This window comes from Teleopsis dalmanni, chromosome 2 (assembly GCF_002237135.1).
Source record: "Teleopsis dalmanni isolate 2A chromosome 2, ASM223713v2, whole genome shotgun sequence".
NCBI classification, from domain to species: Eukaryota; Metazoa; Arthropoda; class Insecta; order Diptera; family Diopsidae; genus Teleopsis; species Teleopsis dalmanni.
The window spans coordinates 211,659,868-211,681,116 of NC_051847.1; the positions used below are offsets into that span (position 1 = coordinate 211,659,868).

At 28.4% G+C, this 21,249-nt stretch overlaps 1 protein-coding gene across 1 annotated transcript in view; it reads right to left on the reverse strand.

Annotated features, from left to right (window-relative positions):
• Window positions 1-4,830: 4,830 nt before the first annotated feature.
• The window catches only part of LOC119685852 (putative uncharacterized protein DDB_G0286901), a 59,896-nt gene continuing 43,477 nt past the window's right edge, over window positions 4,831-21,249 (reverse strand). Inside the window, exons 3-4 of the mRNA XM_038100248.1 lie at window positions 13,839-13,961; window positions 4,831-5,426 (exon numbers count right to left, since the gene is read on the reverse strand). Coding sequence (XP_037956176.1) covers window positions 4,842-5,426; window positions 13,839-13,961 — 708 coding nt within the window. The 3' untranslated portion in view covers window positions 4,831-4,841. The remainder of the gene's footprint in view (window positions 5,427-13,838; window positions 13,962-21,249) is intronic.

Below are 21,249 nucleotides of genomic sequence, written 5' to 3' on the forward strand. Positions count from 1 at the left end.
GAATCCAGCAAAAATTTTTGGAATGGCTTTTGATAATAACTTATTGTTTTATTGATTGTAATATAATTACAAGCAAAATACCTACGAACGCTCTAATAAAGAAAATTCTCGGTTCTTTTATGTCTACAATTTCTTCGTAAAAAGTTGGGGCTACAACTATGCATAATCCAATGGCTCTATACTGCTATCAAAAGATGGTAGTATGGTATCATAGCATGGTGGAGAGTCTTGAATAAATCTTCGTATTGCATGGTATTCGTTGTGCATTGCATACCATTCCGTCCATGACATTAGATAAAATGATTAACTTAATGTGTCATAATTCTATAAGTATACAAATGACGGCATCCGCTGCTCTTAGGGGTAAAATTACTAAACAGTAGAAGTATTATAATTTTGACCATCGTTGTGGTAGCAGTGTAAGCAGTGGAGTTTTCTCGAAGGTCTAAAATCTTCGAAAAAAGTCTATATATTAAAGGCTTGCTGATCACTGTGTTTTTAGGTGGAATTGATCAGTATTAGAAGTTATAGCTTGTCTGGTTATTAAAAAGAAAAAATAAGTTAAATTCGAATATATACATTCTATCAGATTGTAAAACTGCTTTCAATTCCTTGAGTTCAGTTCAGTTTAGATCTATGAGTTCTGAGTATATTCTCTAAAACGATACTGTTAGTATGACGTTGTAGTTTATTGTTCTATATCATTCATTTGAATATTATTCATTTGATATCAAAAGATTCTTGTTTAGCATATCCATGTACTTAGTTATTTTGTTCCAATTTGAATATTATTCTTTGTATAAAAGATTTTGGCATATCCTGTCAAAGGAAACAAAAATTTGTATTAAATGTTTTCATATTATTTCTTTAAAACTGTATCCTTCATACTCATGTATTTTCATCTAAAGATTAAGAATTGGTAGGAATAGAGTTTCAGTATATTCTTCGGTGTCTAATGGGCTAAACCTTAATTTCGTTTGCACACGTCTGTATTTCGATCTGTATTCCTTGCAAACTTAACCGCCATGGTAATCATTACGGTTAATTAGTGAATTATTCACTGAATCACTGCTTACTCCGGTAACAACTTGATTTGTTTCAGTTGCTTCTGACTCACAACTAATTCCGTGACTTTGCAAGTATACCAAACAGAAACCAACGAAAAGTATATAGATTTTTTTGGGGTCTTTGTATCACAAGTAGGCTGTAAGCTACCCGGTAGCCTACGGAATTGGAGTAAATACAACATTCTTTTAGGAGGCTTTTTGGTACTAACAGCTGCAATTTTTGGTCATATATACTTCTACATAATTGGGTAGTATTTGATGCCTTTTAACTGTTGAAAGAAGTCTAACGAAAAAATTAGTTATAAAGTTTAAAACTAATTCTGCATTTCTGTGATAAGTGTATTTCCTATTAAAATGCCTTTATTGATTCTGAAGAAGTATCTATGGTTATGTGAAGAGTACATATGATCATCTATTCCTAAGTTAATATATGGCATATTTTTTGTGAAACACATATTAAATTTTAAGCATCTTTATTTATCATTAAAATACTCGAAGTACATATAATTTTCACTTTTAATTGATTAATTAGAAATTTTTTCAATATTTACATAGATTTTTGGATTTTTTATATATAGTATATTTATAGTTCCATATTTATATATTAATGTATATATTTATATATATATTTAGATTTTTAACAGTTTTTATAATATTAATAATTTTATATATTTGCTGTAATTATATTTTATATAACAGCAAAAATTTCTCTTGAATGTTAAAATTGCACATTTACTATTAACAAAGGAATTAAATATATTCTCATTAAATTACCATAAAAATTTCTGCTTGAGTAAATATTTATAAATTTTAATAGAATTCTTATATTGATGGGAAAGATGTTATGTGAAATCCTTAATTAATAAACTGAGACCTTTATTAATTTAACACATAGTTTAGTTTTAATTGTTTAAATCAATATGTGGTTTTAGTTTCTTTTTTTTATTTGTTTTTTCTTATTGAAAATATTTTTGTACTGCAAGACTTGAGGAAATATCAAAATTTATATTTTTTGTAGTTTAGTTACTTTTTAATGCTATGCAATAATAATTTATTAAGTAACATTTTTTTTGTATTAGAAATATATTTTATATGTTCAATGATTTCACGTAAGTAATTATTATTTTTTAAATACTTTTAAAATATTTTTTATAATTATATTTTTAAAATAATACTGTCTGAGAGCATAATTTTCAAAAAAAAAAAATTATTTTTTATATATTATCTTAAACTTACGAGCTGCCTTTATTTATAATTCCTTTTTAAATAGTTTTAATTATAAAAGCATTTCAAACTTTTACTCAATTTACATTTTATATAAGTTCAGTGTAATAAATTTTGTGGAAGAGATGTTTGTGAAGTTGGGTAAATAAATATCTGATTTTTATAAAAAAGTATATAATAATTATTATTTATTATCATTATAATATTTATATATTAACATTTTTAATATTTCAATTTTTTTTTAACAGAGTATTTAAGATATAATTATATATTAATTGAAAGGAACTTAAAGAATTAATATATAAACACAACAAGCATAGTTTTTATAATAATACCGTATTTTGTTTATAAAAATTTTATAATTAAAAAAAGTTTTTATTTTGAATTTTCAGTAAGTTTCGTATTTGGCTGAAATAAGACTTTATTAATTGTTAGTTAAAAATGATTTTATAATTTTTATTGTAACTGTTTAGTAATAATATTTAAATTTTAATACTTTTAAAGTAAATATTTAAATATTTAAAATAGTTTTATAATTTATGAAATAATAAACGGATTTATTACGAGTATTTTTCAGTACCATTCTTTAAAAAAACTAGAAATGATCATCATTAAAAAATTTTATAAATTACTTTATTTACTGATAAAAAGTGAGAAGTGTCAAAATAGATACTAAAATGATACTATAAAAAATTATACTATAGCAAATTTATAACTAATTTGTTTTATTTAAATGAATATTAATTTTTATATAGTATTGAATAATAAGTGTAAATTAAATGTATAGTCTTAATAAAAAAAATATGATATATTTGAAAGGTAGTCATAGATCATAAAATTTAGTTATATATTTACTTAATTATTTTTCTCTCTTTTCCAAGTATTGTTTACAATAGGTAGTAAAAAATAATTATAGAATGATTAAATAAAATCAGTTAAAAAAATTTTATTGGGTGTGGGGTATAGCTTAGTTAAAAAATTATAGCATAAACATTTGGAGCTAATATCGAAAAAGAATCTATTAATTATTACTATTATTAAAAAATTGTTAGCCTAATCCTGTATTATATTACTATTTAATGTAGTGTAAGTTTAGAGAGGCAAAATATTTATTTTTTCACTTCAATAAAACTGTTGGAATGATTCTCTCAAAGACAAATGTGTTTCAATAACTTATATATATTGGGTCAAAAAAAAATAATTTCGTCATAGATATTCATTTAATAAATAAACACGAGATAATAAATTGTCATAAAAAAAGTGGACCAATATCAATAATAGTGAAAAAAACAGATTTTCATGTATATTCGTATATAAATTAATATAAAATTAATATATAAAATAAATTATATATATGTACGTTTTAAACATAATTTGAACATAAGAATCAAATAAAATTTTTTTTATTTAAATATTTCTTTAGTCTAAATAATCTATTAATTTTTTTTTTTTTATTTATTTTACAAGTTCTCTTGAGTAGTCAATAATGAGTAATGGAGTAATTATAATAAAATATTTATTTTTAATTAAGAATTTGAGTGTATAGAATAATTGTTAAATTTTTGAATTTTTAATAACATTTTTATAAACGATTTAATTTTTTTTTAACGATTAAAAATTGTAATAGAGGTTCTTTGTGGTTTTAAATGGGGTTTTTTTTCGAAATTCGATCACATAAGCTTGTTACTAAAATTTAGTTGGATGTGTAAAATATTTATCAGTAAATAAATAGCATAAATTAATATATATATAGAATATTTATCTTAAACATAATTCTTTGTATATAGTATATGCTGTTTGCATTTGTTACAAAAAAAAAACACTTTAGTCCGCCCGCGGATATTTAAGAACTGACCTATTTTTATATTTTAAAAGTTTTACCTATAATTTTGATTTCACTTTAGAAGGAACTAAAAATCATATTTTTTGAAGGTACTTTCTTACATATTCGTCATGTTCTCATTTCGTTTTTATTTATTAGTTTCTCTTATAATTTTAAAATTGTAATTATTTGTTATAGACAATTATGGTTTGGTATTTCCTAATTAAATTATGAAATTGAATTAAAAATCTTAATTGTTATTAGTTATTTAAATTACAAAAATAAAAAATATATTTAGTAGTTATGCTAACCATATAGGTAGGGATTTATAATATATATATTTTAATTATATTTATTATATTGAGTTTGTTTGTTTTATTTTATTTAAACTACAACAAGAACGCCATTTAAAATTCACTACGTTTTCTTTTAAGGATTTGTAAATTAAAGTTACTTAGTATGAGAGTCGGATTCGTGCATATATAGCCATATGTAATGAAGTCTATATCTACACATATCAAGCATATTTTCAGAGCCAATACAATAATTCGTTAGCGATTCACTTTGTCGTTTAATGTTAAAACTTCAACAAAAGAAATATTTAAAAATTTAAATTATTTAATATTAAATAATAAAATAATTTATTTTTATTTTGCTGTTTAACACAAACTTTAAGTTTAGTACAGCAAATTTATTTTTTTTTGCTTTATATTTCAATTGTTGTTTGTTTATTTGTGCGCATATCTATTCCTATGCATGCGGTAAAGGTAGCGCAACTGATAGCCATCATTTGTGTTGGTTGGCATATTTTCGTACTCGTCCTCTTCATCGCCAAGTAAATCCAATACCAGTCCACTTGCAGATATGCCCATGTTGGCATTGTTTCCCATACTGTTACTCATATCATTAGCCAAACTGCCAGTGCCACTTCCATTGACAATACCATTGTCATTGCCATTGCTATTGCCATCACGATGCCTATTTTCCTTGCCCACTGCATTGGATGTCCTTGGAACGCCATTGTTTTTCTCATGATTTGTTTCATTACCAATTTCGTTTCCGTTTACTTGACTTTCAGTTTTGCCCATGTTAGGGAATTTCTTCTCATCAACAAGTGCTTCGTATACGGGTCGTTGTAAGAACTCTAAAAAGGAGATGGGTACATAGTCCAATTGACTTGGATAGTTTTGCTGCAACTGTTCTTGCTGCAGTTGCCGCTGCAATTGACGCTCCTGTGCCAATGACATCTGGTAACGCCTTGTGGCAGGTATGCGTTTACCAACATTTTTCAAAATGGCGCGATTTAGTTCAACCTGAAAATTTAATTAAATTTAAAATAGTAAAAATATTTCCATATAAAAAAAAGTTGCATCAGCACGAAATGAAAAGTTTCGACAAAATAAAAAAAAACTCTCATGAAAATGTTAGTGTTTTTCCGGAAATTTAGATTATTCAAAAAAAAGTACATTTTATGTTTTGTGACTATTTTTGTATTTATTGCCCCAGAAGTTGATCAAGTTAATAAACTTTGTTTTGGCTTTTTATGGTAAATAGTACCTGACCGAAATTTCAATCAATTTTCCTTTAAAGAAGGTGTTTATTTGACAGTGAGGGAATTAAATTCGTATATTTTCACTAAAACACAAATAAAATTGTCAAATAAAATTGAATTTAGTCTGAGACATAAATTTTAATAGACCTTAAAGGCTTTACAACAGGTTTGTATGCTTTTTATTCAAAAACGAACTCGAAGACGAACCGAGAGGGTTATGAATTTATTAAGAAAGGGTTAAAAGAATAGTTTTTAGAAAAATGGTAAGGAAAGTTTGTTGTATTTCAGTTTTTTAGAAAAAATGTTAATTTAGTATTATATTTTGTGCATAATATGTTAAGGTTGAGTTATGTTATTATTAACCCGATACTTCTATCAGGAGTTTACATAGATAATTTTAGAAAATTTTGCTACATGCCCAACTCCATTTCTGATTTGAATCTTTGAATGATTTAAATTTTTCTATAATATCTGCACTACAGCTAAGAATTCTGACCATTTCATATCAAAGCTGCTTATAGAATTTCGTCATACGGTTTGCGTCATACGGTGTGTGGCTTATTCTCTTATATTTACACCTATTGTTATTTGTCCTTTGTTATTGTTTGATTTGTTATTCAGTACAGTTCTTCAACCCTCCAGATATGATAAAACTTTACTACGAAAGATATAAAAACGAAGTGTTTATTATAATGGTTTTTTATTTTTGTTTATTCAAAATAATCTTCTTCCGAGTCAGCAAAGCGCTATTTTGGATGATAGGAATGATAATGAAGTGGTTTGTTTCAATAGTCAATTTTTGATTTGGAAAATAGCCAGAAGTCGTATAGAGCTTAATCAGATAATACGGCGGATAATTGATAAAAATAATACATTTTTCGTGTTTAGTATTTCGTATGATTTTGGATGATGGGGATAGTATTAAAACGATTTATTTTTGTCTTTAGTTTTGGTTTAGAAAATAACTAGATGTTTTAATTCAGATAAATATGACGAATGGTTGCTAAGACCAATGATAAGAATTTGATAAGATAAGAATTTACCACTGTGGCTTTATTAGATACTGTATTATTGCCGATAAAAAACTGTCTAAATTTTGATGTTTCAGTCGTTTTTGATGTATTTCAAAAATATTTTCAATACCTGTTTTGCAGACAAAAGGTACTACAAGGTCATAGCTTAAGTAACTTAAAAGCGTCTTTGATGGTTTAATTATTATGAGAACAAAATTTATTATCCGGCATTACGGCAAATTAAGTTTAGTTTGTGCGCGTGTGATGCGACAAAACATTGACCGGTCAACATACTAATTAATGTTCTACAGTTTCTTCGGCCAAACGATATAACATCTTCAGCGTATTTTTCGTTGTATATATGTCTATATTTGATCCTAGCTATTCTACAGGTGATTAAATTTTATCACTTTTCCTTTGCTCTCCTTGTCATGCGCTCGTCTATGAGCTTATATATCTGTTTCAGAGGTCTAAGTACATCGCATGTATGGTCATCTGAAAGTCTTACGCAAGTTTTAACAATAGCATCAACTGTGCTTTTCTATGACCATGAACCCAGTACATATATAGTCTGTAGCTGCAGGCTAGTCTAGCTATAGCTTTCTTGCATTCTAGAATATCTTTTCATGATTATCAGTATGATTTAATTGCTTTAATAGCTGCTTATCGTTTTATCCACTTACATGAGCTCTGCTGCTGCCGTTTTAACAGATAAAATTCTGCAGAAATCGAGAAGTTTAAACGGCATCCTAATGATCAATAGACATCAGCTTCTACTCCTACCTTTGCCTTTAATTTAGTTGTGAATACATTTATTTTGTTGTATTTTGGTACCATGCTTTTTAAATCACGGTTTTTAGGGCTTTTCCGTAATACATGTGATTGGGATCATATAATCCCAACCGAGTACAACATCTGATTTACAGCGCTATGCCCATAAGGTCTTCGGCTAAGTAATTACCTTTGAGTAATTAATATTAAAATTAATATTAATAATATTTAATATTATATGTTATTTATTCTATCATAGATAGATCATATTTGCTTTAAGTTTTTTATATTAATTTTCAATAATAGTACGATATTACTCTATATGGTCCTTATGGTATTTATGAAATATGTGAATTATATGTAGATACATTTAAATCCAAGTTTTTTAATATATTTATATATTTCAATTACAAATAATATTAATTCATTCTCAGTACCCCGTACTTTTCTGATACATTTATCACATATATTTTTAGTAATAATGAAGTATCTTAGTAGGGACATCGTTAACAATCTTTTTATGTAGGAAATGATAGAAGGCAATTCAATTATCGATGACAAGAATATAAATTGAATAATTTTTTGTTGATTTAACATAAAGTTACAATACAAAAATCTTTATTCCGTCATTTTTTCTATCACAAAAAGTTAATTTCTTTTAAATTATATATTGTATAAATTTGAAATTAAATATAAAAAACAGTAAAGAAACACAACAATATTGTCTCTTTTTTCATTGTAATTTTGAGGATTCGTGTGGGTTTACATATGCTTTGCGACTTAAAAGGAAGACGTCGTTATTAAATTTCTTCAGTAAACATTTCACAATTTTAATCTGTGAAATAAGCGCGGCTGAATACCGTTTTGCAAACTTTTATGATATCACAAGTTTAATCTGCGTACTTGACAAGATGACAAATCAATTCATGACGCTTGCTGCGACAAATTCTTGTGGAAAAATAAGAAAAGATATGTACTGTAATGTAATGCGCTCCTTCCGTCATTTATTTGTAAAAAAATGTTTTCATGATGTGATTGTGAGAAATTTTATCCGCATATAAAGTACTTTGATTTCTCTGCAAAGTAACGAATCCTTTAAAAAAGTTTTCAGTTCTCAGTTAACAGTAAAAAGTGGAATGTGAAATGCCTAAAGAAAAATACGCGATTTTGTTGAAGTAAAAAAAATTCGATACGTTTTTGCAGATTTCAGTTTATAAATATTTTGATTTAATTCTTTTTATTTTTGGTCGTTATTAAATTTCTCATTCAGCAAAACTTTGCACCTCTTTTCGTTAAGACATCCAAGTTTATTTAAATCGGAGCAATTAATAACTTCTGTTCTACACATCGACACAGTTTTTTACTAGATCTTTGCAATAAAGTTTGCAAAAGGACTTTCCAATCAGGCTTTTCAGGAATTAAAAAGGATCGCTGATTTGTGTGTTGTCTATTGAAGTTGCAAGAGCAGGACCATAAAATAGCAGTTTCGACACAAATTCAGAGGTAATACATTTATACACATGATATGAGTAGGACTTTCTGTTAGACAGTATCTGGTTATTGCTACTATCAGTATTGAGTCAGACTACGCTACTTTAAGTGGCATCCCTTGTAATCCCTTGTTTGTGCAAGGGATAGGGGTGAAAATGATTTTACTGTATATTATCTGTAGATTATATTGTCAAATGAGACATACATCCCCTAATCCTAGCTACACTACTGTTTACTTTGTTTGTTATCAAAAGGGGTATTGACTCTGTCTTGCAAAATCATTTCAAGGTGCACGAAATGCAAGAATGCTATACTAAAATTGCAAGAATGCGAGAACGCATCTGTTGCAGCATTGCAACATCAAAATGAAACAGCTATTTTTGCAGCATACCACATCCACATGAGGAACAACAGATGTTAAAACAGCTGTTTTTTTTATTTTTTATTTCGTTGCAATCATATATACATGGGTTTAGGTGTAGTAAGATTTCAAGCCATTGCAAGAAACTTAGTGCGTGTAGTTTGTGGTTGTCTATTGCAGATTTTCGCGCAATCTGTGCATTTCATGCAGCTTGCAACGAGATTCCAAGATAAAGTGATTACTCTAATACAATGTTAAAAAAAAATAGAATATTCCGAATCATACACATATTTCGGGCATAAATATATTATTTTCAGCTATCGAACTTAGTATAGAAAAACCCATATTATTTATGACATTTTTCATTCCTTTCATAAAGTTTTTGCAATGTTAAATTTTTTTCGATAGTGTTTACGTTCTATAGCCATTATTTTTTTCAACATTATCGTAAAAAATTTCGAATCTGCCCAATTGACTGTATAATAAATGCAAATTAAAAAAGAAAATTGAAAAATAATTTGAAATTTTTTATCAAATATCTTTTACTAAAATTAAAAAAAATGTATTTTACACCCGAAAAGCAAAATACTTTTAAAAATATATATAAAAAGTAATTATTTTTCAGGCTTATTGACATATCCAGATTTAAAATATTTATTATTTATATTTATACAAGATACATATGCAAGTACTCTAGTTACACTGTTTACAGAGAGTAAACAATTTACAAAGAGTAAACAGTGTAACTCTAGATACAGCCAAAAATCACATGGACATATTCTTTTCAATTTTTCGGTTAAGAAATGGAATGTACACCAATGTACAAGACTCATACTATCTGAGTGTTATATAGTAGTTTACACAAAATAAAAAACATTTTCACAATATTATTAATACTATTATAATAAATTAAATGATTTGTAAAATATTAAATTTACACACGCTCACAGACAGAAATTCCGAATATTTGTGTCTTCCATATGGAATATTTTCATTTTTAGTATAACTCAATTTAGAAGATGGGCATGGTTTTAATTCACTTCTCAAAACGAAAAAATTGTAAATTAAAGAAGTTTTACTGTACAAGTATTCAAAATCAGTTGCATTATTGGAATTTGTAAAGCAATTTAAAGTTCGTCTTGAATGTCCATAATTGATAAGTCACAGAAGATTAAAAAATCGAGTACTTAAATAAGCTGTATCAATTTTAAATAAATCTAAATAATTGAGAAGCCATAAATCCCAAAGTTCTTAAACCTGAAACAAGAATATCGGAAAAAGTGAAGAGTGCGATAGGAAACTTAAAAGTGACCGCTGACCTATTGTAAAAATCGCTGCGCCAGGAAAATCACAATCTTTCAAATCCTTGTTATGGCGTTCCATGATCTGTGAAATACTGCATAATACATTGTGACCGAAAAGTTTCCGGAAAATTTTAAATAAAACGCAAAATTCTTAATCTTCATCAATATTTATTTTATCTCCTTCAAAATATGCTCCATTAGAAGCGATACACAAATGCCAACGTTTCTTCCAATCATAAAAACATTTTTTATAGGCGCTTTCCGGTATGGCTTTGAGTTCCCTCTGCGAATTCTGTTTTACGTCTTCTATGGATTCAAAACGCGTTCCTCTGAGTGGTAATTTGAGGTTGGGAAACAGGAAAAAGTCACACGGTGCAAGATCAGGTGAATACGGTGGCTGTTCGATGGTATTTATTGAATGTTTGGCCTTAAAATCGTTGATAATGTTGAACAAATTGAGGTGAATCGGAACAAGCCGGGCGTTGACACGTCGCATACACAAATTGTCCACCAAAATCAAACGAGCCATCTCACGACCGATGCCTAGCTCTCGTGCTATCTCTCTAACACTCACATGAGGATTTTTGAACACGATTTCCTTTGCCTTTTCAATGTTTTCGTCGGTGGTAGAGGTCGAAGGTCGTCCAGAACGCGGCATGTCTTCGACGGTCGTACGACAGTCCTGAAAGGCTTTGTACCACTCATAAACTTGAGTTTTCGATAAAACTGATTCCCCATAAGCCTTTTGTAGCATTCGCAACGATTCTGCACACGAAATTTCGTTCGAAAAACAAAATTTGATGCAAACTCTTTGTTCAATATTTTTTTCCATTGTTTTTTTCGCAACGCACTACTGAGGTGAACTGGTTTCAACAGCTGCCGTAAACGAACTGTCCGACAGATCGCGCCTATTTTTGGGCATAGTAATTAGGGACGTGCTGCCAAACTAATAAACTAAAATATCGAAAAATACAACAGCGCGAATTTTAATGAGAATTTGCGAAAGCTTTTCGGTCACAATGTATACCATGAGCCCGTAGTAGCCAGTGAATTTAACCTTTATGTGCTTGGTAGTCTACATTTGTAGCATTTTGTGCGAAAAAGTCTTATAAAAACGAATTTTGCACAATGACAGGGTGCGAGATTTTTAGTAGTTTCCTAAAAATCAATTTTAAGTTAATTTTAAACTTAACAACATCAAAACAATAATTTATTTAAGCCCTAGACCCAACTTTTCAAAATGATCACCTCCTGGCCGGTAGTCTACATTTGTAGTCACCATATAATTTATATAAAAATTCATATTAAATATCTATGTAGCTCAATATTTTTTAGTTCCAACATGCAGAAACATGTTCCTTTGTAATTTATTTTATTCTCTGTTTACTTGTACATACTTGTGCTGCATATTTGTACTTATATGCATGATTTTATGGTTTAGATCGCAACAGTAGGAGGATTAGGAAGCGCAGTTCATACTGCTGTAATCAATTTTCTGCTTATGCTCAATCTGATTACAATGTAATGCTTTCGATCCGCTTTCGATTGGTAAATTTGGTAATGAAATAGTTTATTTGAAACTTAGAGCAGTAAAATAAAATGAGAATATTGGAAAATATGATTGAACGTGCTTCAACTCGGCCACTATGAGTTGTTAAACAGTAAGTGTGTTTGCAGGTTTTCCTTTTTTTGGAAGTGGCTTATGAAAAAAGAATGGCGACAATATATTGACATATTACTGAGCGTGATTGATGAGGAGGAAGAGGAGGACTAGTTTTTAGCGATGAATGGTTTGATGATCATGTACCGCTTGACCATCATACATGTTCCAGCTCAAGCAATGTTTTTGTTGGTGCTGTAAGTGTTGCGATTGGTTTCTATTCTAAAGAATCTGACGCCGAGAATGAAATGATACTTGGTGATTCAGAAATATGAGCAAGAATAAGGTATATTATTCGAAATAAATTTTGATTATGTGATGAATGTCAAAGAGACATCGGTCGTTATGCAGCATCTTGATACATTTGTGTCAAGAGATAATACTGTCTGGTTCAAAACTATACCTAATCAAGTAGGTAACACTACTGCTCACAATGTGTTTCATGACACTACTGTTGGTCCAATTCGAGCGACTAAAGGTCTAATTTTGTACACCGTATTCGATACTTGAATAAATTTTGAGAGGAACAAACTAAAAAGCCAGGAAAACTTTTCAAATAGGGAATGAAAAAAACCCTAATGCAAAGGAGAGAATGTGGAATACTGTAACCGGCATGAAATCATAATCGTTAATTGAGCTTCTAGTGCTAGGTGGTGTAACCAAATCAAGCGACGAGGATACGAATATGTTGTGGAGTAAGGAAGCAGTTTGTTATTACCGTGCAACAATGTAAAAACCCATTTCAAAGAAATTTTACATTTTATTCGGTTTGACATTCACCGTACTAGAGCTGACTTGTTATTGATAAGGCTGCTCTCATCTCTGAATTGTAGGCTGAGATGAATAGCCATCTCCGTATGTACTACCAATCTTCCGGAGAAGTAACAGTAAATAAGCATCTATTTACATATCGTGATAGACTAGATTTACCCATTATATTCCATCCAAAAGTTTGGTTCGCTTGTGATGCGAAGTCGTTTTATCCTCTCAATAGTGAGGTTTATACTGGAAAGAACTCAAATGCAAATCAGGTAACTATTGTGGAAGAGATTAACATTTGAAAGAGAAAAACTACGCGAAATATTTGCAGTTGGTGCATAAAAATCAGTGTGTGACGTACAAACAGTCACATATTCTTTGGGTGAATGTTGTTCCTCAAAAGCTACTTACAACCTTTTTTACCCAAATTTTGTATAATAATTTTCATAATAAATATGTACAATTGTCTGTAAAAGTAAAATAATCTGCCTAAAAGTGTTTTTTTAATATGTTGGTCTAGATTTCTTCATAACATACTTGCTTGCTACAAATGTAGACTTCCGACCGGCAACGTAGGAAAAATATCCCGAGCACATAAAGGTTAATGAGATACAATGAGAAATAGAAGTTTAAATAATGTATTATAATTAACTTATAACTTATAAAAATAATAAAATTTTAATATGCGTATAGATAAATGTCTATACATATATTGCAATGGGTGAGGATTACAATTGTATGGTAATAGAAAAAAGTAAATACTTTCAAATAAAATATTGCAAAATAAATAATAAAATATAAAAATTTTACTTACCTGTCTAGTATTTTCTTTCATTTGTCTTCGTGCAATTTCCAATAATAATCGTTGCCTAAGTACATCCAATGGATTTACAATCGATAATGATGGTTTATTTCGTTTTTCAAGTAAGTAATCATCCTAAAATAAAAAAATCAAAACAAATATATTAATAATATATGTAGAAGAAATAACAAAATTTTAAAGGCAGTGGAAAAAAGACTTTATATAGAACTACATAGACTAGTTATCCATATTCTTTTAACCAAGAAGACTCTTATTTTATTACTTATTGTATTGCGCTACAAGTTGCTCAAAGCCAGGCTTCCAGAAGGCTCTTCAAAGTGCCATGGTATATCCGCACTAATGACTTGCTAAGAGACCTTAAAATAGATCCGGTCCAAAAATGCATAATCCCTTATGTAGAGCTCTGAAGCTATATGCGAAAACAGACAGGTTGTCTTGACTTAACATTATCTAATCTCAGAATAATCACTAACCGCACGGGGCGGTACGCAGATCTTAGATCAGTCACTGAATAATCACAAAGATTATGAGGAATACTAATATCAGTCGGTGAGAGGGGTGAGACTCTGCAGAAATTCCCCAGCTATCAAAGAGTAAAAGTGCCCAGATGCACTAACTCGGAAAAGGCTCAACATTACATTATATTACTTATTGTTCAACAGACATCAGTACAATTAGTAACCGACTTGTATTAGGAATAAATCGATTGAGAAGTTTAAAGTTATAAGTTTTTATAAAATAAATTAAGAGTGCTTATATCTGTAAAGGCTTCTACCATGGCATTTACTATATATTGTGATTAACAGCTTTTTAAACGTAATTCTGTGAGAGTATCGAATCAAGTATTGAATCTGTTTTCAAATTATTGTGTTATGACTTATTATCCAGTTGGCTTACCAGTCAGGATGCGCTTAGAAATTTTATTTCTTGTAATGAAATCCCACAGACATAGGATTAACATATGTATACTATTGAATGGAATATTACTCATTTATAAATTTTCATTTTTGTTGGGGTGTCTCCACAATATAAACATTCTCTATTATAATATATTTTATATATATTTCGTGATAGTTAATTCATTAAATAAAATATTTTTAGAAAATTAGATTAGAAAAACTGCAAAGCAATTGAATCAATTTATGCCAATTGCAAATACCTTTTAAGAATACATGACTAATTTAACAGAGCCAAATTAAGTCATGATTGAAGAAGCGAACCAAAACTATCGTAACATTTTCCAAATATTTTCAAACTTCAGTTAAATTGTCATTTACTTTGATTATGGGAAAAAATTAAGTCCTTTTTCACCAATACGAAAAAGTCTTTTTGTTTGTTTGTTGTTTCATAAGTAGCGTGAGATACAATTCATATAATTTCGTGAAAATATTTTTTCCTTTTTTTGGAAAAGGAAAAGTTTTTTGCATTGTTCTATGCTATTCAAAGTCAGGAGCGTTTAGGGATGTGGTAAGAGAAGCATTAACATTCATAGGACAAAAAAAGGAATACAAAAGAAACTCACCTGAGTTTGTATATTTGCAATTCTTTATGTAACTTTTGACTTTTTGAAGTTTTCTAATTAGGAATTATGGAATCAAAAGTTTTACTCTTATTACAATTTTATTCTTTTCTTAAGAAAAATATGAAATGGAAATATTTTCAATTTGGTTTTTTTTTCGTAGATATTAAAAACTTTTTAAAAGCTCCATTTAGAACCAGTGAATTAGACTAATTTAAATACCCAAATTTTGTATATGTTAAGTAGGAATAATACTATTAATTGACACTGGAATCGGTTTCTTAACACAATCTTTAGAAAGAAACTTAAAAAGAAATTAAAAAATCTATAAATTTCTATCTTAAAACAACTGAAAAAACTATATTATTGCATTACATTTAAAATTAGTTTCAATTTACTTTCTAAACTGTTTCCTTAGAAAATGTTTTAAAAGGTTTAAGATGAAGTAGTAAGCAAGCTAAGTGGAAAATATAGTAAGCATTCAGATTCATACTCTCTGAATTGATATTTATATTGTTTGTTGGCCATAAGCAATTGCTTTCTTCTCATCGTCAGTATAAAAGTATATAATCCACAAGATATTACCTTATGAAGTAACAGATTTTAGGTTCTTAACATGCAGATATAGAGGAGAATGACCAGAATGATAAGCCGTTCCTGTTCTTGGTAGTTACAGACGAGTAAAAGTTCACGATCACTTCCTGTGAGTAACCAAAAAGTGCTAGATGTATTATCGACAGCAGCCTAGCTAAAAGTGACACAAGTTTTATGCTTCGAATCTTGAAGTAAAAACTTGATGATATCGAATAAACGATATAATGCTGTGCAATAGGTGTAGTGCATTTTATTAAGAAAGACAGTGCGAGAATAACTAAATATATTCCAAAACAATTATAGAAAATGCTGTGTTTATATTTTAATCACAAGAAAATATTATATATTTTAACTCATATGTTTCATTTCATTTAAATATATAAGATGTTGGATATTTTTATTTTTTACTTCTTGTTGATTCGGAATGATTGGACCTTACTCTGGGGATTACGATTTTTGCTCTATTGTTTCTATGACCGTGGGGATAAGCCGTATATTACTTTTTATTTTAATTAAAAATATTATGTCTTATTACAATAAATCTATTTGGAATAAGAAAATCCTATAGCTGTGTCGAATATTGCCAAATATGCTTTATCAGTGGTTTTTGGAAACATTTATCTATATATTTAATCGCATATAATTTTGAGATTATAAGTGTGACACATTGTACTCTGACAAGTTTGAGTCTTAAACGCGTGTTTCCACATAGACCCACTGTAAATCTAATCTCCGTTATTTAAATTTAGAGTTATATCACTTTTTGCTGATTCTTCTTAAGCAGTCATTGCACTTGTTGTATAAATTATCTCTATCACTGTAAATTGGTGGAATAAGAATTTTGTGATAATGGTATTTTTCGCGTAATTTATGTAGTTTCAGCAGTACCAGAATGGCAAAGATCTCATAACAACAGTAGTATTATTATGATGGAGTAAAAGCTGCACCTATACCAAAAGATGATTCAATTTATGTATTCATATAAAAGTCTTTCCTTATCTGTTTTCTTTTTTAGTAACGGAATATATTCAGCATTTTATAATAATTCAATGGCTTAGAGAAAATCTTAATTGGAATAATTATAGTTGCTTGCTACCAAAAATTTTTAAGAACCCATATAAGTATTACTGTACAAAGACGATTATTATGATAAAGAGATTATCATGTATTAATCTTTCTTTTAATTCAATTAATTTATTTTAAATACAAAAGTATCTAAGATTTACATGAGACTAATTACATATATATTATAAAATATTTAAAAAAAATTGATTATTTTATAAAATACAAATTTATAAAGTTACTTAAAAAGAGTTACTCGATATTTTTTTTTATGATTTTGAGTCGTAAGAATAAAATCACTGGACGTTTAAATCGGCATATCTGCGCGCCAAAAATCCTTTGTAAACAATCATAATATACTATTATGTATGTAAGTATCTTATTATAGAAGTAGTGACAAAGAGAGTACAATCCCATGGCCATGGTCTTTTATATATGGAACCATATTGCAAGAACAGCACTCCGATGGAACCTCCAAGGCTCTAGAAGATCTGGCGCACCAGCTTAAACATGGCGCAGAACTATAGATAGAGAACTTAATAATGCAAATTATAACTGGAATGATAATTGCCGCGAAGCACCCAATAGATTTAGGTTTAGATCTATGATAGAGGTCCTAAGCTCCAATAGCAGAAGAGGACAACAGTAAGTAAGTAAGTAATATGGTATGATATATGGTATAGCGAATAAGTACAATTTTAAAAATTTGGTAAGGCCGTATTTATCTTTTGAAAGATCTGTGGGATGTTGCCACATAAAAATTTATATTCCGATGTTTATAACATAACTTTTTCGTTATGTAGTAGATACTTCATTATTTGTTTTGCTATTTCTCAAAGACACTCTAGTAATTAAATAGATCCATCATATTAACATTTTATAAAATTCGGAAAAAATACAAATTGAAATATTGGTAGTTTGTTTACATTGACTTTATAATCACAGGGTAGCAGACTTCTACGTCGCCGTCGTTATATTATATATTAGATGTTGGTTAGAGCAGCTGTGTATTTTTCACTTTTGATTGATCTCTTATGAATGCATCTTTTGCTGATAACTGGGACAAATATTGTAGCACTATTAGTCTGTTGACTTTAGAAAAGTCGTTATACAATGTCTGAAATTATTATTCTTCTGCAAAATAGAAAAAATAGATTGTAAGCAGATATATGAAATTAATTAATTTCTTAACTTTTTAAAATCTATTTACTCTTTTAACAAACATGTGTATATTCACATGTTGCTTGTATTTATATTTAATAAACTGACTACTTATTGAGGTCTAAACTAATTATTTCACTAAATAACTTATTATTTAAGACAAGACAATTTTAATTATATAAATAATTAAATATATTGACTTCATTTTCAAACGCACAAATGCATATCGAGATAAAATATCGTATCGTATATAAATAGCAAACACTCAAAAGGTAAGATTTACGTTTCATAGAAACGTGAAACCAAAAGCAATGAAGCTTTTTGCATTAGCGCTACTTATGGCGCTTTTTGCTGTGAGTCTAGCGCGGTCAGTACCAAAAGGACAAAAACTTCATAATCCAAGAGCAGAAAGGAGAGCAAGAGCTGCACCTATACCACAATATGGAGGCTATGGTGGTGCCTATGAAACATCAGTAGACGTTAGCTCTAGCTCAAGTTCTTATTATAACAGCGAATATGTTGGAGTTGAGGTATCGCGTACATATTAATATATACTATACAAATTGTTTATTTTGAATTCAAATATTTCCAATATTTGCTTGAGCCTAATGACGAAAAAAATCTATCATCTTATAAAAACTGTTTATTATTTAGGAAGATACTAATAGAGTTATGTACGAAGAGTCTCGAATTAGTTGATATTCTTATTTTTTTAAGTATTTTGAAAATTGTTTATTATTTAAGAAGATACTAATAAAGTTACGTATGAAGAGTCTCGAATTAGCTGATATTCTTATTTTTTTAAGTATTTTGAAAATTGTTTATTATTTAAGAAGATACTAATAAAGTTACGTACGAAGAGTCTCGAATTAGCTGATATTCTTATTTTTTTCAAGCATTTTCAAAAGAAATAAAAATATGAATGGGGGGTAAAATTTGGAATCATAGCCAATAAGTAGGTGATAATATTTATAAGTAGGTGTAGTAATAAGTATAAGTTGGTGATAATATTTAGTTATCTAAACGGTTAACTATTTATTCATCACTGAAGTTCATCATTTCCTAATTTAGCAATCCCTTTGCTAACGAGAAAAACGCTGGAAAGTTGAGGCGTGGGTCAAAAGCTTTATAGGGTTGAGTTATTGAATTCATACAGTAAACCTATATGTAGACCAAGAATTTGCAATTACGAAATTGCAACATCCGAGTTTTACTATCAGCTTTTACAATTTACTACTAATAATTACTGCTGTAATAGCAGATAGATACATGATCAATACTTGTCACCTAATTTACAGAGGCGACAAGTAGAGATAGGAAGGTCACACATAAGATTCCTTGTAATTCTGAAGCTCAATATGTGTGGTCGTTTTAGGTAAACGGTAGTTAAGAGATGATCTTTAAGTTGAAAATTGAAATTTGAAAATATGTAATTATTTAAAGTTTGTTAAGTGAAACTTGGAAGAATTCAAAATTGAAACTTAATAATGTAATGCTAAATAGGGATAATAATTTTAAAGTGAACATTCCAATAATTAAAAAGAAAATTTGTTTTACTTATAACCTCGAAAATGTTAAATAACCGTCAATGAAATGAATGGAACTCAAAGAACAAAAATCGCATTTGGGAATTTGAAACCATTTTATGAAGTTTTTAAATTGATCTCAATGCCGTTTATTTTTTGTGCAAATTCTCTATGATTTGTGAGATGAAAGATCCAATCCTACTATAGTTTAATATTATTGAATCACAAGTTTATGTGCATTAATAAATGAAATTAATTGTACTTAAAAAATTTAATGTTACATAAATTTTTATAATGGTTAATTGATTGTAAATTAATTCGACTGAGAAATGACTAAAGATATAGTTAAACTGATTTGTATTTTTTTATCTAACAAAATATTAAATCGTCAACTGAAAACAGAGAGCTTGCATAGTTCAGATTTCAAATGAAATAAAAATAAGAGAAAAATTAAAAAAATAATAAAAATAAAACACCTAATACAATAGCACTCAGCTAAAATTTATATAATTACAAATATGTTTTAAAGCTGCCTTTAATTTAAAAATTGAATTCAATTTAAAACTCAAAAAAATATTAAATCTTAACTCGTTTTTCTATTAAAGAATTTCAATTAAGCTTTTTGTGATTATATAAGTAATTAATTATATTAATGACTTTTTCAAATGCGCATCTGTTTGTCGAGATGGAATTGCAATTTGCATTCTTCGTACTTTCACGTCGTATATAATCAGCCAAAAGATCGAGAGCTAACATTTATATTTCAGAGAGACGTAGAACTATACATAAATTAAATTTTTTTGTATTATTAGCTATTACCGGAGTAAGAAATGCAAGGGATGCAGTTTTACACGAGTTGGTTTATATGGTAGAAAATGACAGAGAAGTTGAGTACGTAGTTTTTAGTGAATTCAAAAATGCCGATTGAAATGACAAGTGTTTAATCTTTGACTTAATTGATTCAAAAAGTTTCAATATATGCTTAAGCCATATGAAAAAAAAACTATAATATTCTTCAAAAAGTATATCATTTAACAAAATTACTTCAAAGTTAAAGAATTTGGAATACAAGCAACTTAAAAAAATGTTTGAATCTTTAGTTTTAATTAAAAATTTATGAAATAAAGTGTTTTTTTTTTGGCATAATACTACAAAAAATTTTTTATATAAAGCCTAATCAGTTTCCTTGTATTAAAACTGCTTTCCATTCTCATCTACAAAACTGACACTTGTACATTCCCATATAGAGCCACTAAATACCTTAGATCAATACTTTTATAAGATCAAATGGAAACAATTGAAATATTTGGATGAAAAGTGTTCGAACGAAATATAAGTAAGAAGACTATCTATATGTGAAAAATAAATATGCCTTATCCAAAATCATCCATAATATGTATTACAAATATGTGTGGATTACACTAGAAATTATATTGAATTTTTCTTGTTGTTTTATCAATGGGCTGGTACCAATTATTTATTATATATATACTCTATCAATGAATGTATAAATTATTAATAATAATAGTTGCTAATAAGT